Raw genomic sequence first — 18,312 nt, 5'->3', positions numbered from 1 at the left:
AGATTATCTCTTTTACCCTCTCAATACCTGCGTACAATAACTGATTATACATTATTTGTATTAAGATTCTTTTAAATATTCAGATTCTTGAATTAAAAATGTTATCTGTAACCAAACATTCAAATTTCATTTATTATAACAATTGATAAAACATTAACTGAAATAATTCTTCTCTTTCAAGTTTGATATTGTTTTTAAAACTAAAAATTATAGTATAAATATTTTATTCATTGTAATAAAGGATTTATAATCAATATTTTGTTTAAAGAAAACGGTAAAAGGAGTAAGTAATTTTAACGAGGAATGATAGAAGAAAAGTACCAGATTTAATGTTTGAGATGAATTTTATTAGCTTATTACTCCTTACTTCTGCCACATGCCGAGGAATACACAAAGCGAGTAAAAAACACCAGACGCCCAGTAATCGAGTTGTAATCTTTTAGGCGCTGAAGCTGCTTTTATTTATTTTTATAATACTATTATGCCTCAAAATTTGTCATGATCATCATCAATAAAAACAAATCATTCAAAAATAGCCTAAAAAAGGAAAAAAGGTACAAATAATAAGAAAGTCACATAATAATATCAATCACTTGTGCGCCGCGGATAAATAAGGAGCGTGTATAACAAAAGAGAAAAAAATTATAAGATAGAAAAAAAATGACAATACATATGAATGAAGAGTAAAATATCCAACCGGAGATAAAATACTCTTTTATGTATCGAGAGACGCGCACTGGTCATGTGCTTTTAAAAATGAGTCGAGGAATATGAAAAAGTAGAGGATAGGGAAAACGCAAATATTCCTGCTCTCTTTTTCTCTCTCGAGTTTTTCTCCGCCGGAAATGTCTACAAGCTATCATCACAGTTACATTTATACATAATATAATAATACATTATATAAGTTATTACTCGTTTTGTCAGCACTAATCATAATAATAATCTTCAACTGCTATTTCATCTCCTTATACTGCCTCCTTTTTCTCTCTGTATATATGTACATCATGGTTATAAATAGCTGTATGCTCGTATTATTAAATACATTCTGGTTTTTTTCTTCAAAAGCTTACAAGTGACTAGCCACTATACTCACTTTATAGTAATTCGTTTTCTAATTTCTTTTTTTCTTTTATATAATACCTTAGTCATTATATCTCTTATAATAATAATAATAATAATAATAATAATAATAATAATAATAATAATAATAATAATAATAATAATCATAATCATCATTATCATTATCGTCATCATAATGATACATAATAACATCGAAATCTTACAGCTATTAAATCTGCTGACTCGATTCAATTAGTCATTTATATATAAACGAAGCGTCAATCTTTCTCTCGTGATAACAGTGATACTTTTTTTGGACCTCGAGCTTTTTTTCATCATCCCCAAGCCACTTTTAAAATACATGCGCCGCCAAATCAATATTTACACACTGCTCTGGGGATACCGCTAAAGATGTTTGTTGTACTCTGCTAAGTTTGAAGCGGTCGAACGCAGTTACGAGGTACGAGTCCCTTGCGTTCACCTCTCGAGCACAATAGCCATTTGTTGTCTACCTCCAAAATTACCTTCAACTTCTCACCCTCTCCAAATGATAAGTGGCCGTCCTCGGATTGTGGTTTACTTGTCAAAGTACGTACAGTTCTGCAATCACACGGAAAACATGCAATATTTTCAAAGTTATTCACGTTGATTGTTTTAAAAATGTTGATGAATAAACAATATTTACAAACTTTAAAATTAATATTGACAACAAAAGTACACAACGTATACTGCTTGCTACCTTAACCATTCAAAAAATATTTTATGATATCATTAACATAGCACGCTCCATCAATATTCATAATACTTGTGTGGAAAAGGATGAGTTATGCTGATCGAAAAATGTAAAAAATTACTCTGTAACTTAATGTTTGGACGCCATAAGTAAAAAGTTCTAATTTGCTAGTATAACTTTAAAACTATAGTCAAGCAAAAATTAAGAAGGAACATTAGAAATAAAATTAGAAAAATACTAAGCAAAACTCAACTTTCAATTTAAAAAACTTTTATCATAGCCACAGTTGTTTGTAAATATTTCGACTCAATTAAAACCTTGAACTAATCTTACTTAGCAGTCTGCTTAGGCGGTTTCGGCGGCGCGGCAATGGAATGCGGCCTTGGGAGTGAAGTAGACGCAGCCCTTCTATGCGGCGACACGGCATTCCGATCCTTGGTACTGGTACCGTAGGTTTTGTATGGCAACGAGCTAGGTCTTATTATAGTTCGAGGTACACCTATATTTTCTTGATCCATTCGACTTGTTCGTCTTGGCGAATCCTTTGGTTCCGGAATCTTTTTTGCAGGTTTAGCGGCGATGCCCATGGGTTTCTTAAGGGATGGAATTCCCGATGGAGATTTGGTGGATTTAATTGGAATAGGAAGATTAGAAATTGTCTTTACGGGAGAAGTAAGGAGTCGTGGGATTTTTGATTTATTTAAGCAGGGAGGATTACGTGTAGGAGAGGATGGAGACGGAGTGGTCGCAGACTGGGCGTTCTCGTCGCGGCCTAAATGCTCCCATTTTTCTTGGAGCTTACGAAACTTGGAGTCACCGGTTGTCTGATTGTCCTCGTCTCTTCGTGAATCTACATAGAAACATCGCCGAATATTACTTCAAGTTCGTTTTTATTAGGAAATAAAGTAATACGAAATAGAACCTACCTTTGTTATCTGCGAGTTTAGACTGCTGCTTCGTAGCAGTTCTTTTGGGACTAGCTCGATTTAGCGGCGAATGCTCGAGACTGTCAGTGTAATCGTCCGAATCATCAAGTCTATCAAAAACATATTTCGCACTTGGTGGTATGTGACTCCATCGCCTCTTAGCCTCTTCCTCGTTCCTCTTTTCTTCTCTATCATACAACACGCAAGACCTAGGCCTTGCAAGCTTCTTTGCTTCCATATTTAGTCCGCTACCCTGACCGAAACTGTTGTGCAGTTGTCTGTACTGATAGAGTAAGTCCAATTGAAACGGACAGAAAGCGAGCGGTTGAAGAATGTTAAGAAAAGCATCTACAACTTCGCGACTGTTTACGCAGCTAAGAGCACCGATGAATAGACTATTGTTACTATAGTGCTTGCGAAGAATCGACTCGCGGGTGCACAAGTAGGCGAACCAAGCATCGAGAGCTCGCAGACTAAAAATGACAAAAAGAGAGAGAGACGTTATGAATTAATTATGTACGTATATCGATTTCAGTGACACACTTCTCAATACTCACTTGAGCAGTCCAAATACGAAAGCGTGAAATTTCAGCATACCCTCGGTTATGAAATCTTCGCCGTTGATCTTTTGTACCAGATCGTTCAGAGTTTTGGTCAACGGGCCTTGTTGTGATGAAGCTTCGACTACTTGCCAAACGCTATTGGCAATTGGACCGAAAGTTGAGTTGAGATGTGGTTTTAATCCGTCAGACATCACGGCATATAAAGCTGGGCAAAGTGCACTCAAACACAATTGTGAGCACTCATTTTTATCATTGTAGCCTTGTCGGCTACGCACTGGCTCGCTATGCCAGAATTTCAATAATGCGTCCACCGCCTTGTTTACTGACCATATCATTTCTGAAAATATAGAACATAACAACATTAATATTTTAGTTTTATTACAATTTATTTCGGTAAACAAAGAAAGCTTTCATTACTTTTTTTCTCTTCTAAATCTAGAGGCCTTAGCTCCATATTTTCAGATTCGCTCACGTTCAAGCGATCCTTCTCTCCCATCAAAGTCTAAAAAAAGGGATCGTACACGTATTAATTAAATAATTTACCATTTGTTGAATTAATGAATAATGTCAAGAGATAGATATGTATGTCTACATACCTTATCGTCCGTATATTTTTTCTGTCCATTGACAGCGAAACTAACAGTCTTTTTCTGTGAATCAGCCATGTCAATCATCTTAGCCATGTCCTGATTCATCTTGAGCGCGAGGAACCTCCTTACGCAAGAGCGCAGTTTCATATCCGCATCATGATCACTATCGCCGTCGCTGCTGTGCGATGACAACCCGCTGCGCCTCAGAAATTCCTCCAGCTGTTTGACATCTTCGTTGCTGCTCTCAAGCTCGTTATTATCCATTCCTTGCGATCTGTCTACAATCGCAAAACAAACATTCCATTATTTTTCTTACAAAAATAAAAATCTGTTCGATTTATCAAACTCGATATTGACCTTTCCGTATAAAACTGAAACAAAAGTCTAAAAATAATCAACAATCTCATTTCTCTTCCAATACCATCTGTTCATTAAAAAAAAATAACATACCGAATCGCTGTCTCTCTTCAGCTTCATCGATGTCCTTCTCCGAGTCCATCCTCAACAACTGCAGATCATTGTTCATGTAATATGGTTCTTGCAGTGACATCCGTTTGTTTTCTTGACTGATAGCTTCTACCTCCGTGAGCTGACCCATCTCAAACATACTGCAACGTTTCGCTCGATTCTTACGCAGAATACTGCGGGGAAGTGGAGGACGTGGTGGTGCGGCATCGGCACCCTGCGGTAAGGAAATGGAACGTTTGGGAAGGACTGAAGCGTTAGGACGTAGAATTTGACGAGCCGAGTGCATCTTTTCTTGACCGTGAAGGGAAGCTTCGGAACTAACGCTATCGTAACGATAGAGATAGAGTGGGTTGTTGCCCTGTGGAATAAAATTATGCTTATTGATGAGAATACTTTTTTAATTACTCTTCCATTGGATATCTTTTTCGCTTGCACATATATAACTTAATGGAATCTGTGTTTGCTATCTGCACATTTTTTTATCTTTCGCGGATGAAAACTGTCGCGTTTCAATGCATATACAATTAACAAATATTATCATTTGTAAAAGAGTTCATTGAAGGTAGTTTATTTTATTAACCGACGTAAAGATTTAAACATTATCATTACACCCAGTAGGTACAAAGAAACTCACCAAAGCACCATTTTCAGAGTTTTGCTGATTAGACGACGAGTCACTCAAGATGGTAGACGAGCCTCTGTAACCAGACGACGGCTGGGTAGCAGTGCTGCTACTCGACGATACTATGGTATTCGGAATTATATCGCCCAAGGTTTTCTTCCTGTGTCTCATGGGTGGCGAGAGACAGAATAATGGTTTTTTCACTTCTTCGCCAATAATCTTCACTTGCCTCGATATTTCTGGTACATCATTAAGCACCTTCCTGTATTCCGTGGGTAACAAAAACGTCAATGACTCCCAATCTTTTACGTGTGAGAATCCTTTTTGTTTTAGTGCATCAATATCGTTGCAAGAGAATGGTCTGCTCGGCTTGTTAATTCGTTTGCCGTAGTTTTGTGGTTTGAGTGAGACACTATCGAAACGCGTTTCCGATGTGTTGAGGAATGACAAATCTGGTAAAGTATAGTTAGGATAAACAACGTAAACTGGACGTTTATTAACCATCGTTTCATGAAATGGGAAACCATTGCCCGAGCTACTGCTTGGCGATGGATAAGCCAGAGAGGTTTGCACGCTGTTGTCTTCTACTTCAGTCATCGCCTGGACACCAGTAGTAGTTGTAGCGTTTATCATCTCTTTTTTTCCTTTAAGACTAGTACTTTTGTCGATTGATGACGCAGACCTCGATGTATTTAGTAAATCCTCCATCGATGTCGAACAATTCGACATCTTCTTTGGCATATCGTCGGTCTTAACCCACTTAATGGCCAAATCGTTATCTGGCAAGTTTGCAGGCTGCTGCTGCAATTGCCGATGTATCTGAGTGTTATTCGTGGCACTCTCGCTGTTGCTGCTGATAGGCCAACCATTCTCACTCGCTGAGTCGAATGTTAGACTCATACCCTCGGTACTCATACTCTTTTGCTTCATGAACAAACGAACAAGGCTCATATTTTGAAGTTTTTTGTTGGATGATAATGTGTTTCCCACGCTGTCTGAGCTTTCTTCATCGTTCATCGAACGGCTCATCATCGAACCCGAGCTTTGAAAACGACCACTTCGGCTTGTTGTCTCACCTGAGTCGACCTGTGAAATAAACTTTTATTATTTATTAGGAATATAAAGTCATTGAGTGTGGGTTATCTTATCGCTCTGTGCTGCTACGCGTGATTATTCAAAGACAATTTATTCGTTCAATCATGAATTCTACAGTTATTGATTTATTTTAAATAAATTATAATTTTTGAAATGGATCACATAGATTTCGTTTATCAAGCTTAAACACATTAGTTCAATTAAAAACAATTAACAATAAAAAAACATAAATGATTTTAGCTCGACAAATATATTTATCTGCATAATCCAAAAGTTCTATACATACAAACATACCGTAACGACCTAAAGCTTCAGAATTCCCATCTCCAGGCAGACTTACCCAGACAACAAACACACGCCGTGCTTATCTGGAATTCCCTTGCTAAGAACGAATTTCGTAACGCAGCTGCACTTACCGAAAAGTTGAGAGGCATCTCGACGCGTTCAAGTTCTCTCGCATGATTGAGGTCCGGCAAGCTTTGACTTTTGCTCTTATTAACGATAAGAGTATTGTTAGTCGAAACATTAGACTGAAGGAAATTTGGTGTTGTATTATTGTTGCCAGATGGATGACGAGTCATCGTTTTGCCCACCGATGAATTCTTCAAGTTACTCCAGGTTGTGTAAATTTTCGAATCCGAGCATGCCATGTCCAACATATTTTTGAAGTTGAGCGTCGTTTTATCATAATAGGACGATGGCGTCTCGTAGTTTTTTTGCTTGTCTGGAAACAGTTGTCCTATGCCTGAATGATGGGCATTGACAATTACGTTTGATTGTGTGCAAACGCAAAATTTACTTCTATTACTTCGCAAATTATAAAATTCCAAGTTTAACGAATTCGATATTTTCCAACTTGAGCTTCCATTTACGTAAGCCTCGGCAGGTAATGAACGTTATTGTTAATAAGATTGAGCGCGTAGTTGCGTAAGCAGTTGCCGTCGTCGGTTGTATATAATTATTTGCCTTCACGCGTTTAAATAACGAACTGAAAATTATTATAGTCGATCGCTGAAATTTCAATGATAAGCAGGAAGTTTTTACCTGAATCAATTAATCGCGAATCTGTCAGTAATTAGATTCGAATCCGATCTCACATGATTATTTCGTAAAATAGGCCTTAAGATAAATACACACCTTGATTATCAAAATCCTGTGAGCCATCGGAATACATAGCGATGCTACCCTCGAAAGCAATGGTATAATTATTCTTATTATTTGTCTGGCACGTGATAAGCATGTCTTCGCAATCGAGTGAATCAACGCTATAACTGCCTCCTGGTGGCAATACCGGCATCTCCTTCACTGGTGAAAACAGCAATGAAGACTTGCAGATGGATATGGTGTCGGCTGTCGAGCATGCCGAGTCTTCACCCTGCAGAAAGAAAGAAAGCGTGAAAAAATGACCACGTCGACGCTGGCGCGCGGTTAAGTAGAAAGCGCATTTTTTTTATTCATTTTGTATTTTCAGTCTTTCGTCGTCTGAACTCTGCCCTTTGGGATTTTTATTTTCAGCCATGCTTCTGCGAGAGGAGCGAGACGAAACATTAACGCGTGTAGAGCAGCTTTGGCGTGACATGTTTCGCAGAAAAACAAAACATGAATTTCTTTCTTGTGAAGCTTCGCAATACATTGAACTTGGCTGTGTTGAGAAACTAGGTATACACGTGAAAATAAAATGACAATATCGATAGGCGATGCGCTATTCAATCTTTAAGACATATGATATCGAGATATATTGTGATTTTTTGCTGTTGCTTGTTGACCTTGCTGAACTTCTTTCGTATGAAACTGCACTCGCTTCGATTAAAATTACAGCCATGCGCTTTTTTACAAATATACATTTACACTGGTTCCTCGGCACGATTGTTACTGCAAAAATGTGGTTTATCAATTACAAATAAGAATTTATCGAAAATATATCTTGAAGCTAATTTTAATGCAAGCTTCTGGAAGAACCCCACATTCTTAAAAAGGAGAACATATCGCACGCACACAATAATATATATAGAAGATAGTTTGTAAAGCTTCCAGGAAGAGGCATGCAGAGTGTATGTACGTATGTGTGTGTGTGTGCGCGCGCGCGCTTGAGTCTCTATAAATAAATATAGTGAAATATTTCGTCGACGACATCGAACAAAAGGGCAAGAAAAGCCAAACCATCAAGTAAGAGAGTGCGACGTGTGACTCTTTGCCAACGCAAAAGGGCAACAACGGCTAACGTGTACCTCCGTATTTTTAGTATATACATGTAATGTTATACATCAATTGTAATCCTGAGATATAAGCCAATACGAGAACAACGATATAGAAACATGAAAAAGAAAAAAACTCAGGAAGCAGCATGTGTGCGAAACAATAATCGGTTTGCGCATATAGCTTTCAAATAGAGAGAAAGAATGCGTGTGTGTATATATGTGCGTGTGTGTGTGTGACGTTCGGAACGATCTCGTACCTGGCTGCTAGCTCGAGGACTTATGGACGAACTGATGTCGAGTTTTTCCATCACCGAGCCAGATATACTGGCATATCTTTCACGCTGGTAGTTAAACTGCCATGAGTGGGATAAATTCATTAGAGTCCTTATCAAACAGCCAATTTTTAATTGTTTTTTTTTCTTTTCTTTCCCAAATTTACAAAGTGCAACATTGATTGGATATTCACTTTTGCTATACAATTTTATTTGCAGTTTAACATACAGATTCTTAGAAGTTTTTATGTGCTTTATATCCACTATTAAGGTTGCAAACTAATAGATATGATAATCATTCACAAAATAATAATCTTAAAAGCTACAAACTCACTTCAGAGTGTTGTACGGGATCAGTACACATAACAGGTAGAGCAGTCAGTAGTGTGTGAATATCTGCAGTTCTGAAGCTTTCCATGTCGACCTCAGCAAGATTGGCATCAATATTGCGAGCCAGGTCATCGTAGTAACCTAAGTCATCTTTAGTATAGGAAGCAGATAGAGACGACAGTACGCTAGGATGTACGTGTAAGCCTCCATCTCTGTAAATCATGCAATAGGCATATTGTCAAAGCACCTTGGATCAGAAATAACAATGAAGTAGATTGATGTAAGCACAAGTGCCTGTGTGTCCATGTGTGTATGCTAATTTTATGTGAAAGTGAACATTTGTAACTACCTGTAGTCAATGAACCATTGGTAGTCCATGTTGTCTTGAATGAACTCTGAGCCAACCAAGTCTAGTGGCTCATTTGCTGGATTAGAATTGCAATCAGAGCCTGGAGTTTGTGGATCCTCCATCATTGATGTTGTTTTACTAGCCCCTATAAAATAAAAATTCACAAAGAATATTAAAAACAGCAGTGATTAATTGTAAAAGCTTGGAATTTTGAAATTATATGAACACCCATGACAACAATTCACTGTCCTTAACTGAGCAATCAAAATATTATGATTTTCGGTATGAAAAACCGTACGAAAATTCGTTTCAAATAGACGGGCTGTTATCATATAATCGGCTACTAAAAAGAAAAAAATTTTTTCCCAAAATGAAAAGATTGCAGCAATTGTTACTTTCATTTTGCTACCATGGAAAAAGTGTAGGTAATCGCACAGAGTAACCAAGTGCTAGCGTTTAAAAATTAATCGAGTGTTTGAAAATGATATCATTCTTTCAAATAGCCGCGGTGAGATTTCCCGATGAAGCTTATTTACAAAAGCAGCTGCCGGATTCGTTGTATTTTTAAATCCTAAACAGCATCTGAGGCATTAAAAGTCTAATGTAGAAAGCACATAAAAAAAGCAATACATCCTATCTCTTCTTTCTTAAGCAGAACATTCCATCGTACATAATAGAATTATAAATCGGATCTCCCGTATGATTAGCACCATGTGGGCGGTCGTTCCTCACGCACAAATCCTGACGTCAGCTTTTACAACAAAGCACATAAGCAAACACCCACTGTTAACAAACGAAAGAAGAAAAAAATTGTGCTGCGGCGCGATCTACATATGCGAATCGTGCCAATACAGGAGAATATAGAAAGCCCTCGTTTGATATATTGTTGTTTCGAAACTCGCGCCACAGATTTTTCGTTCTAAAACACGCAGCTGTTGGCTCTTAGACTTTCCAAATAGAGTAGTACTTTCGATTTTCTCGCGCGCGAGAGTGTGCAAGGAGAGCCTCATTCCAATTGCCTTATAAAATGTTTCGGTGTTGTCTAACCTTTTGTGGCTATACAGCATCTCTGTTAGATGATCATTGCTCTGCTGCTATGACTTCCTTCTACGTGTTTTTAAAAGAAAAATTGATTTAAATTAAAAACACGGGGAGTCACGCACTTTCATAACACACACACACATACACACACACACACACCCATACACGCACGAGTCGCGACTCGTACAAAATTGAAGAACTACACTGAGCTCTGCTCCGCTCGGCGAGCCGTCACTGACTACTGCTAGAGCGATATCGAGGAGGCAAAAACGCGAGGAGTGAGGGTAAACTGTGACAGAGCGCAGCAGTGGAAAGAGAGAGAGAGAGAAAAAGAGGAGAGGTAGCTGCTGCTGGCATAGACTTACATGTTGTTAGATTTGATTTCGATATACCGGAGGTTAATATAGATAGGTGTGATTGAAAAATATATTGGCTTTCAATGCTGATTCGCAGAGTATTTCGCGAGTTGATCATTTATATGGAATACGCTATATAGAGCATTATTCTGGAATCTACTCTCATTCCAAGAAATTTGATATGCTCTTGGGGATTGAAATTTCTTTGTGATGAATTGTATTAATTTTCGAACGCGTTCGAATTATTAATGCGAATTCAAGGTAGGTATATTATGTGTGTGCTGTGAGAGGTAATCGTTGCGAAAATTGACTGGTGGCAGCTGCTGTGCATAATGCACAACTACTCTACGATTATATTTTTTTGCACACACGCATCCATTAACTCGGGAATTTTGGAATGCCGTTTGAAAATGAATTGCTATTATCTGATTACTTTAATACTTATTATAGTTGTACAGAAAAGCTTAGAGTATCTTCGAACACTAAACTTTATTCGCTTTGTATGGCTACATATGATCACGCGCAATGTGTGCCGTGTGACTAAGAATTTTTTCACATTGCAAAGGGTAGGAGTACAACACGTGCCAACCGATCAACGAATTCAGTCACTTTATAGTCTGTCGCGTGTACCGATTCCCGCTGAATGCACAAGTATAATCGGAATTCTCATTTCTACTCTTTGTAATAGTGTCTACACGATGGACGTGCTTGGAGTTGGTGAATTTCCATGCCAACGGTAAACACTAACCGTTTTACGGTAGTTTTGTTCCTTGACCGCGTAATCTTTTTTCGGTAATATGGCTTTCTTTTACGCGAATCAATAAAAATTGCAGGCTGTAATAACAAAGAAGCCTTGGTCATAAAGAAAAACACGTCGGTCATCCGTCGGCGATGAACTTGAGAATTACGCGGAAGATAATTGCACTTAATTAGCGAGTTCAGGCAGGAATGAGAGGTATGCATGAAGTACGGGACGATCCAGAGAGCTCCTCGAGAGACGAACCACAGGTTTTCCAGTGTAGGTGACCTTGTTAACGCATTTTTCGCTGTCGACCGAAAGCGATAGCGCGTTTCTCCGACGCATTAATAATCGTTCTTCCTTCCGTGGTGAGCTCGTGCGTGGATGTTGTTAATTGTGCGTGCAAAGCCTGCGCTCCAAATGTTTGATCGTGCCTTTAGATGCGAGCAGCTAGTTGTTTATATCGAATAACAAAAAATACCTGGAGTACTTATCTTTTATCTGACTTTTATTGTGACTCAAGAGCCTTCGAGGAATAAAGTGATAAGTTCGACGGTCGAGCGCGCACTTCGTATAATCTATATTCATCAAATTCTTTATGAAAATTTTAATGCAACGGTCTATTACACATCCGCCGAGCAGAAGCATTGCATCAGATACGCGCGCGACTTCGGCGTGTATACGTGGGCGTATTATTCGCGCCATGAAAGGGAGGCATTCATATTATACTCTCGTAATTATTTCTCAACGATGAAACGATTGTTGTTTTTCAGCGAGCAACAAGACAACGAAGAAGAAAGCAGCCTTACGTTTCCTGCATCTGCGTCTGTAGCGACGCTGCGGTCGGGTCCTCGCGTTCTCGGCAACAACGCGCCTTTTATCGTCGTCGGATCTGTCGACGACAGTCAACTCCTCAGCGATTTTCATGATGACGCACATCAGCAACATTAGCATCATGTCGTCGATCTTGCGGGCGGCAAGGAAGGTATTGTCTACCCCCTACACCACTCTTGCAACACTGTCTATTTTTTCCGCAAAGCACGCGTCACATGAGGACGTCCATATAATCGTTTTTTCTTACTTTTTCTTTTAGATGGAAAACGTATTTCTTAGCAAGTATTTGCGATCGATGCTGCGTATAGGTTCTCTGGATCGAAGGTAACAGATTGAATTGCATTGCTTATTGTTCTTTGATACTTTCATACGGGATGTAAATCTCTCGCGCAACTTTTCGTGCCCACAGGCGCTTTTCGCATCAATGACAAGCCCCCGGTACAAAGCTAATTGAAAGATTTCAGAGTAGGATTCCAATAAAAACAACCGTAATGTAAGCGGTCTCGAGAGTCGCACCATAAAAATTACCCACTCGCACACAATGCTTGAACGTGCTGTGCAATAACGGAGCAGAAAAGAATCGACGACAAAAGTCGATTTGAATATTAAAATAGCCAACGATTTGCGTAACTTTTGCGTATAGCGCGCGAACACAATAAGTTGGCAGGAAAAGTGGCGTGATCGCAAAGCGACTGGACGATTAGAGCTAAGAATAAAAGTGTCGCGACCGCACACGGACCGCCAGTTCTACGATCGTGCAAGAATGAAAAATTCGTCGTCGCGTGGGGACGCGATTCGGAGAGCGGCTTGTCGATGCTGGATGCATCCGTCGATGAAGCTGTCTCGACGGTTGGCGATAACGAAAAACAAAAACAAAAAGCGAGACTCGGAATTAAGTTTCGCGCAACGACGCGATCGTGTCCCGTTACGCCGATAACCGGCGAATCTCTGGTGCGACAATTTCCGGGTAGGTGAGCCGAGGATCGCACGCGCAAATTCTCGTCGCAGCGGCGCGTCGTGTGGCTCGTTCGCGCCGCCCGCGCACATAGCTCCGAGACCTTTAGCTGCAGGCCAGGCGTGCGTGCGAACAAGAGTCGGACGAACGGCGGACGCTCTCTCCGGTACGAATGTCGTGCAGCGAGGAGATAAGAGAGATCCCTCTTGCGGGAGATTATAGCGATGCGCGTAGTCCCTTCCCCCCTCCCCTCGCCCTCGCTCGCTGCGTGCCAGCTTGTTGCTTCGATACAGCCCACGGCTGTGCGATTAATCTCGCGACGTTCAATTTACCAAACAGAGAGAGTCGTCGACTGATTCTTTTTTTTTTCTTTCGACTGCCAAAAATGTGTGAGTGGCGCCACTCGGCTAACATTCTCCGACGCTCACTCGACGACCGAAAAAAATTGCTTAAGTGCAGCGCGAGAGACGTAGAGGAGACGCGATTGCGTCACTGCGCGGACGCGCGCGAATCAAACGCAACGAAGGTTGCTCGCACCGCAAGCTTCCTATCAGCCGTCCAGGCGCGCACGAGTGGCGCGTGTAGGATGTCGCCGACCGACCCCGCGATACGGAGATTCAAAGAGGGGAACCCAGTGTGTGCACGAGTCGCGGCGATGTAAAAATGGTTGGATCCGTTGTAAGTGTGCGCCGAGCGAAGACAGACGCCACGACTGTGCACGCAAGATTTCGCCTCATCCGCGGGCATTTTTCGAAAATTCGATACTCGCGCAGTCTGAAAATAATCCGGGTTAAAACTCGCAATCATTAAATTTAGCGAGGACACGGGCCCGCGCGCGCGCGCACGCACACACACACACACACACACACACACACACACACACACAGCGGATTCCACCGAGCGCGGGAGGGAAGTCATGTGACCGGAGCAAGTGTGATTCAGGCGCGGGAGGCTGCGCAGCGAACAAAGAAGCAGAGGAGAAAGCAATTCGGCTTGATTCGCGTTGATTAACGCGTTATCGCTCGATGACGCGCGTCCTCGGGAGAAGTCGGGCGCTAGGGGGAACTCAGGAGAGCCGTCATCGCCGAGGCAGCGCTCGGGCGATGGCGCCCGGCCGTCGAGGCGAGCGGCCACGTTCGCGCACCAGCTCTCACGGCGGAGTCGCCGGCACACCTCTCGCACTGCAATTCAATCCTGCCACCCGGGTGCCTCTCGCGCGAGCAAGTACGTCCGTGGCGCTGACTCCCGACGTTACTCGGCGCACATGACCAGGAACCCCCGACGAGAGACGCGCGGCGATCGGTGCCGCTCGGTACAAAGCACACACGCGACGCGCACGTAGCTGAAAACCGACTGGCCGGCCGCAGCGCGTTGCTGCGCACGACCCGACACGACGCTCCCCGCGCGCGCGAGAGCTTAATCTCTATTAATAAATGCTCACGGCCTCTCTTGACTGGGGCCCTCCGCAGGCGCATCCGTGGCTCGCTTTACTCTTTGTCTCTCTCTCTCTCTCTCTCTCTCTCTCTCACATGGAGCGGCTAGAGAGGCTCGGTCGAAACTGCATACGTCTATTTAGATCTCTCTCCGCGCCTGTTTTGCGCGGTTCATCCTCCTCCGCGCGCGCCGCCCGAGCGTTTTACGCACCCGAGCCGGTGGCGCGGCGATTAGCTGCTCGACATCGCGACGGCCACCCGCATCTGATCGGGATCCTCGCTGAACGACGACGCAGAGGACATGGTGTCGCTCGAAAAAAAAATTTCGACCGGAGTCCTCCCCTCCCTATTAAACGGCCTACGTATCGCTACGCAAGTCATTGAGGCCAGTATGTAAGTAGTATCCCCGGATACGTTCCAACGTAAACACACGGAATATTAGCCCTCTGTCTCTCTTACACGGTTTCTCTCTTTACTTCTCTGCAGTAAGCCATTCTAATTTTAATCCTCGCCTTTAGCCCGCAGCGCCTTGCGCGCACAGCTGTGTACTTTCGGTAAAGACCACGTCGCAAGGGCTTTATTTCAGTTGCTAAGGGCGCATCGTCACTTTCGTCCGCGATTCGAACAGCCTCGCGTTGCGCGGTGCTCGTCGCTCGTATACCTGGATCAATCGCAGAGTCCCTCGCCTCCTCGATTCGCGCCTCGGCCGAGGAGTCCTCCTTTCGGCCTCCTCGGTGCGCGCGCTTCCGCCTCCGATTCGTAGATTCGCGCCACGACAATGGGACAATGCGAGGCGCCTCGATACGCAACCGCGAGCGAGCTAATTTCGTTCTTTGTGCACGGCCAATGTGGGTACGCCGCGATCAAATGGCACTGGCGTTATGTCTCTCGATGCTCGACTTGCTGGCCGTGTGGTTTTACTTACCGTTTCGATCGTTCCCAGCGCGGATCACCTCGGCTGCCGCGAGCGCCTGCAAAAAATACACACGTACACATACATATGGATATATGTTTATATATGTACAATCGTTGAACGCGCAGAGTTGCCGGGAAGACAGATTTTTTGGAGTTGCCGTCCCTTCGTTCGCCCGAAAGTCCAAAAATACGAATTTCCTCCTCCGGCCTTCGCTAAAAATCGAGCGAGTCAGAGCGCCGCGCCGTGCCCCTCCGAAATTTCCAAAGTACGCCCAGCCCGACGAATTCCAAACTTTGGATATTTTCGGAGAGGCATGCTACCCGAGCGCACCGCGCGGAGAGCGCACGCCTATCAAAAGATGTTTTCGTGAGTCACACGGCCGGAGCCGTATGGAGAAGTGCAACCACGACGAGGGAGGACGCACTCGAGAAAAGGGCGCAAGGGACTTCATTATAATCGCCATCATAATGGGCTTTCTTCTGCGAGCATGTGCGACTCTCGTTCTAGCTGTTCAATTTTTTTTCCATCTTTTTCACTTGATTGCCTGTCGTTCCTGCAACATACTGACACGATCGATGGATTTATAACGAGAGCGGCAACTCGATTCACCCAACTAAAAAGCTTTCTTTTTTGTCATGTACTAAACAGTACTAAATTCGTCTGTGGCAAAAGGAAAAATCGACAAATCATTTACACGTAACCTAATCGGTTGCTGATACCCATACACTTGGAGAAATCTTCTACTCGAATGGACCACATGTACGAGTGATTAATTCACCAACAACTTCATCCAACAGTTTATTTACGCAGGATAGAACAAAAGGTATGCACCTATGGAACGAATCGAGGTCGATCAGCCTCATTGATTCGACTGCCGTCGCTATGTAGGTTAATGTCGATTACGATTGCGCTGTCCTTAATTGTCGAATACACTAATTCGGCATACGCTCGATCCTCGTCTCAGCACAACACACGAAAGATAGACGGGACTAGAATAACAGGCTAACATGTTCATCGCGTGAAAGATGGAGAACGATGCTTATAAGCTCGGGCACGGCGTTCGTTATACGGTCGCGGGACGGACAACGACGGGCCGAAGTTCATTATCCGCGTTGCAAATAGCTCCGGGTTCGTGTGGAGGAACATGCGCGCTTCGAGTCGTCCCGACGAACGAAGCTCGCGCCGAGCGATAAAAGCTACAGCACCGTAGCTCGAGAAGAGAGAGAGAGAGAGCACGATGCCTTTTTCTTTCGGCTTTTGGTAGCGCAGAAAGCGACTACGTTTCGAGCCACCCTCTCCGCATTTCGCATGCAGGATAGGACGAGCAAACAGATCCACAAGATACTCACGTTCATGACTGAAGAGGGGTTGGTTGCGGCACACGCACGGCCGTATATACACTTCGAGGAAACGGCAAAAGCTCTCTGGTCGATATTCGAAGAATTATGCCATGTTAGAGTTCCTCCCCACACTGCTGTGAGTCAACCCTCTTCCGCCAAGGAGGCTTCTGTCTCAGCGCATGCTTTGCGCTTGCTCTCTCTCTCTCTCTCTCTCTCTCTCTCTCCCACCGCTGCAAGAAGAAAATTTGCCGTGTGCTGCAGTGTGCTTTCGTGCGTGGCAATGGACAACGTGCGCATTGAGTTTGGAAATGGTCGCACGAACGTTGCCGCGATCGCGGATACCTGCGCGGACGACGAAAAATGTGCAGCGCGGCTGGCGATACTGCGATGCGCGCGCGAGTCCGAGGCCCGGTAGAGTGCCTCTCTCGGCGACTGCTTTCGCCAATTTTCAGCCGAGGCGCATTTTCCGCGCGGAATCGCCTCCGCTACGAGAAAACCGAAAGAAAGAACGATCCTTGGAGTTGCGTGCAAAAGCGATGCGAGCGCGCAAGCTTTTCCCTTCTGAGTTTTATTGATCGGGGGAAAAGCTGCTCGGCAGTGCCAGGAAGCAACAGATATTACTCTCACGGATGTGCTCCGCGAAACTCACTGACAAGTGTCGCGTAACCGCGTACGCGTTCCCCGACGACCCTCGCCTACCGCGCGGCGACGGCATTTATATTGGATTTTCCCTTGGCGAGGACGATCAATACGACACGCACGCACGGCTCGAGCGACGGAGATCGTTTCGTTGTTTCTCCTCTTCGGCGCAATTGTTTGCGGCACACAGCTGAAGGCTGCGCGTATCGGGAGGAACCGCACCGTATCGATCCGCGAGCGCGGGAGGGTAAAAGAATCGCGCCAAGGCCAGAGTTTTCTTCTCCGTGCGATCACTGAACGCGACGGTTTCGCGCGCCGAGTTCTCTTGTTACTCTCGTTTCCTTCGGCTCGTTCCTCGGCGTACGACCGAGGGCAGAAGCGCGGTGCATACGTACCAGGCACGAGAGCTGCGGGAAGCCTGCTTCAGGCAGCAGACTCGGCAAACGAGGCCATCGCGGAACGCGAGGCGCAGTCGCGCTCTCGTCGCTCGCTCGCCCGCGCCGCCGACAACGACAACGACGACGACGACGACGACGACGACGACGACGACGACGACGACGACGACGACGATGACTCGCTGCACTCGCGCACAAAAGGCACAGACACTGACCGCGTTCTTCTTCGACTGGCGACCGACGACAAGTCCGCACTGGCGAACAACGGGAATGGAGCTTCTTCGACGGAGAATCCGTCCGAGGCTGACGTTGCCGTCGTCGACGCACTGCGCGGTGTGTACGTGCGCTGAACGAGCAACCCACCCCCTCCTCCCTGCCCTGCCTCGAGCGCATGCGTCGTCGCGCGAGCGCCGCCAGCCACCCCCTGCGGCTTCTCGCTCGTCCGGGTCGCCAAAGGGG

General features: G+C 44.0%; 1 protein-coding gene across 4 annotated transcripts; it reads right to left on the bottom strand.

The window, feature by feature from the left end:
• Nucleotides 1–325: 325 nt before the first annotated feature.
• Nucleotides 326–18,200, bottom strand: LOC131671916 (uncharacterized). 4 transcript variants are annotated; one of them, XM_058948717.1, is made up of 15 exons: nucleotides 17,854–18,200; nucleotides 15,489–15,534; nucleotides 9,206–9,350; nucleotides 8,861–9,068; nucleotides 8,512–8,607; nucleotides 7,194–7,431; nucleotides 6,473–6,801; nucleotides 4,974–6,047; nucleotides 4,322–4,697; nucleotides 3,878–4,149; nucleotides 3,699–3,783; nucleotides 3,276–3,618; nucleotides 2,719–3,191; nucleotides 2,126–2,642; nucleotides 326–1,659 (listed from the first exon to the last, which is right to left on the bottom strand). In XM_058948717.1, the coding sequence occupies exons 3-15, from the start codon at nucleotides 9,328–9,330 to the stop codon at nucleotides 1,488–1,490; spliced, it is 4,308 nt and encodes a 1,435-aa protein (XP_058804700.1). In that variant the 5' UTR covers nucleotides 9,331–9,350; nucleotides 15,489–15,534; nucleotides 17,854–18,200; the 3' UTR covers nucleotides 326–1,487. The 4 variants fall into 4 exon arrangements, with proteins under 4 accessions (XP_058804700.1, XP_058804702.1, XP_058804703.1 ...); XM_058948719.1 differs by having other exon boundaries at nucleotides 6,473–6,780; XM_058948720.1 differs by lacking the exon at nucleotides 8,512–8,607.
• Nucleotides 18,201–18,312: the final 112 nt, after the last annotated feature.

The sequence above is a fragment of the Phymastichus coffea genome, unplaced genomic scaffold, assembly GCF_024137745.1.
Source record: "Phymastichus coffea isolate CEN01 unplaced genomic scaffold, Cenicafe_Pcof_1.1 PCOF00138, whole genome shotgun sequence".
Taxonomy (NCBI): domain Eukaryota; kingdom Metazoa; phylum Arthropoda; class Insecta; order Hymenoptera; family Eulophidae; genus Phymastichus; species Phymastichus coffea.
Note: the sequence above shows the minus strand (reverse complement) of the source record. Positions and strands in the feature narration are given on the sequence as shown.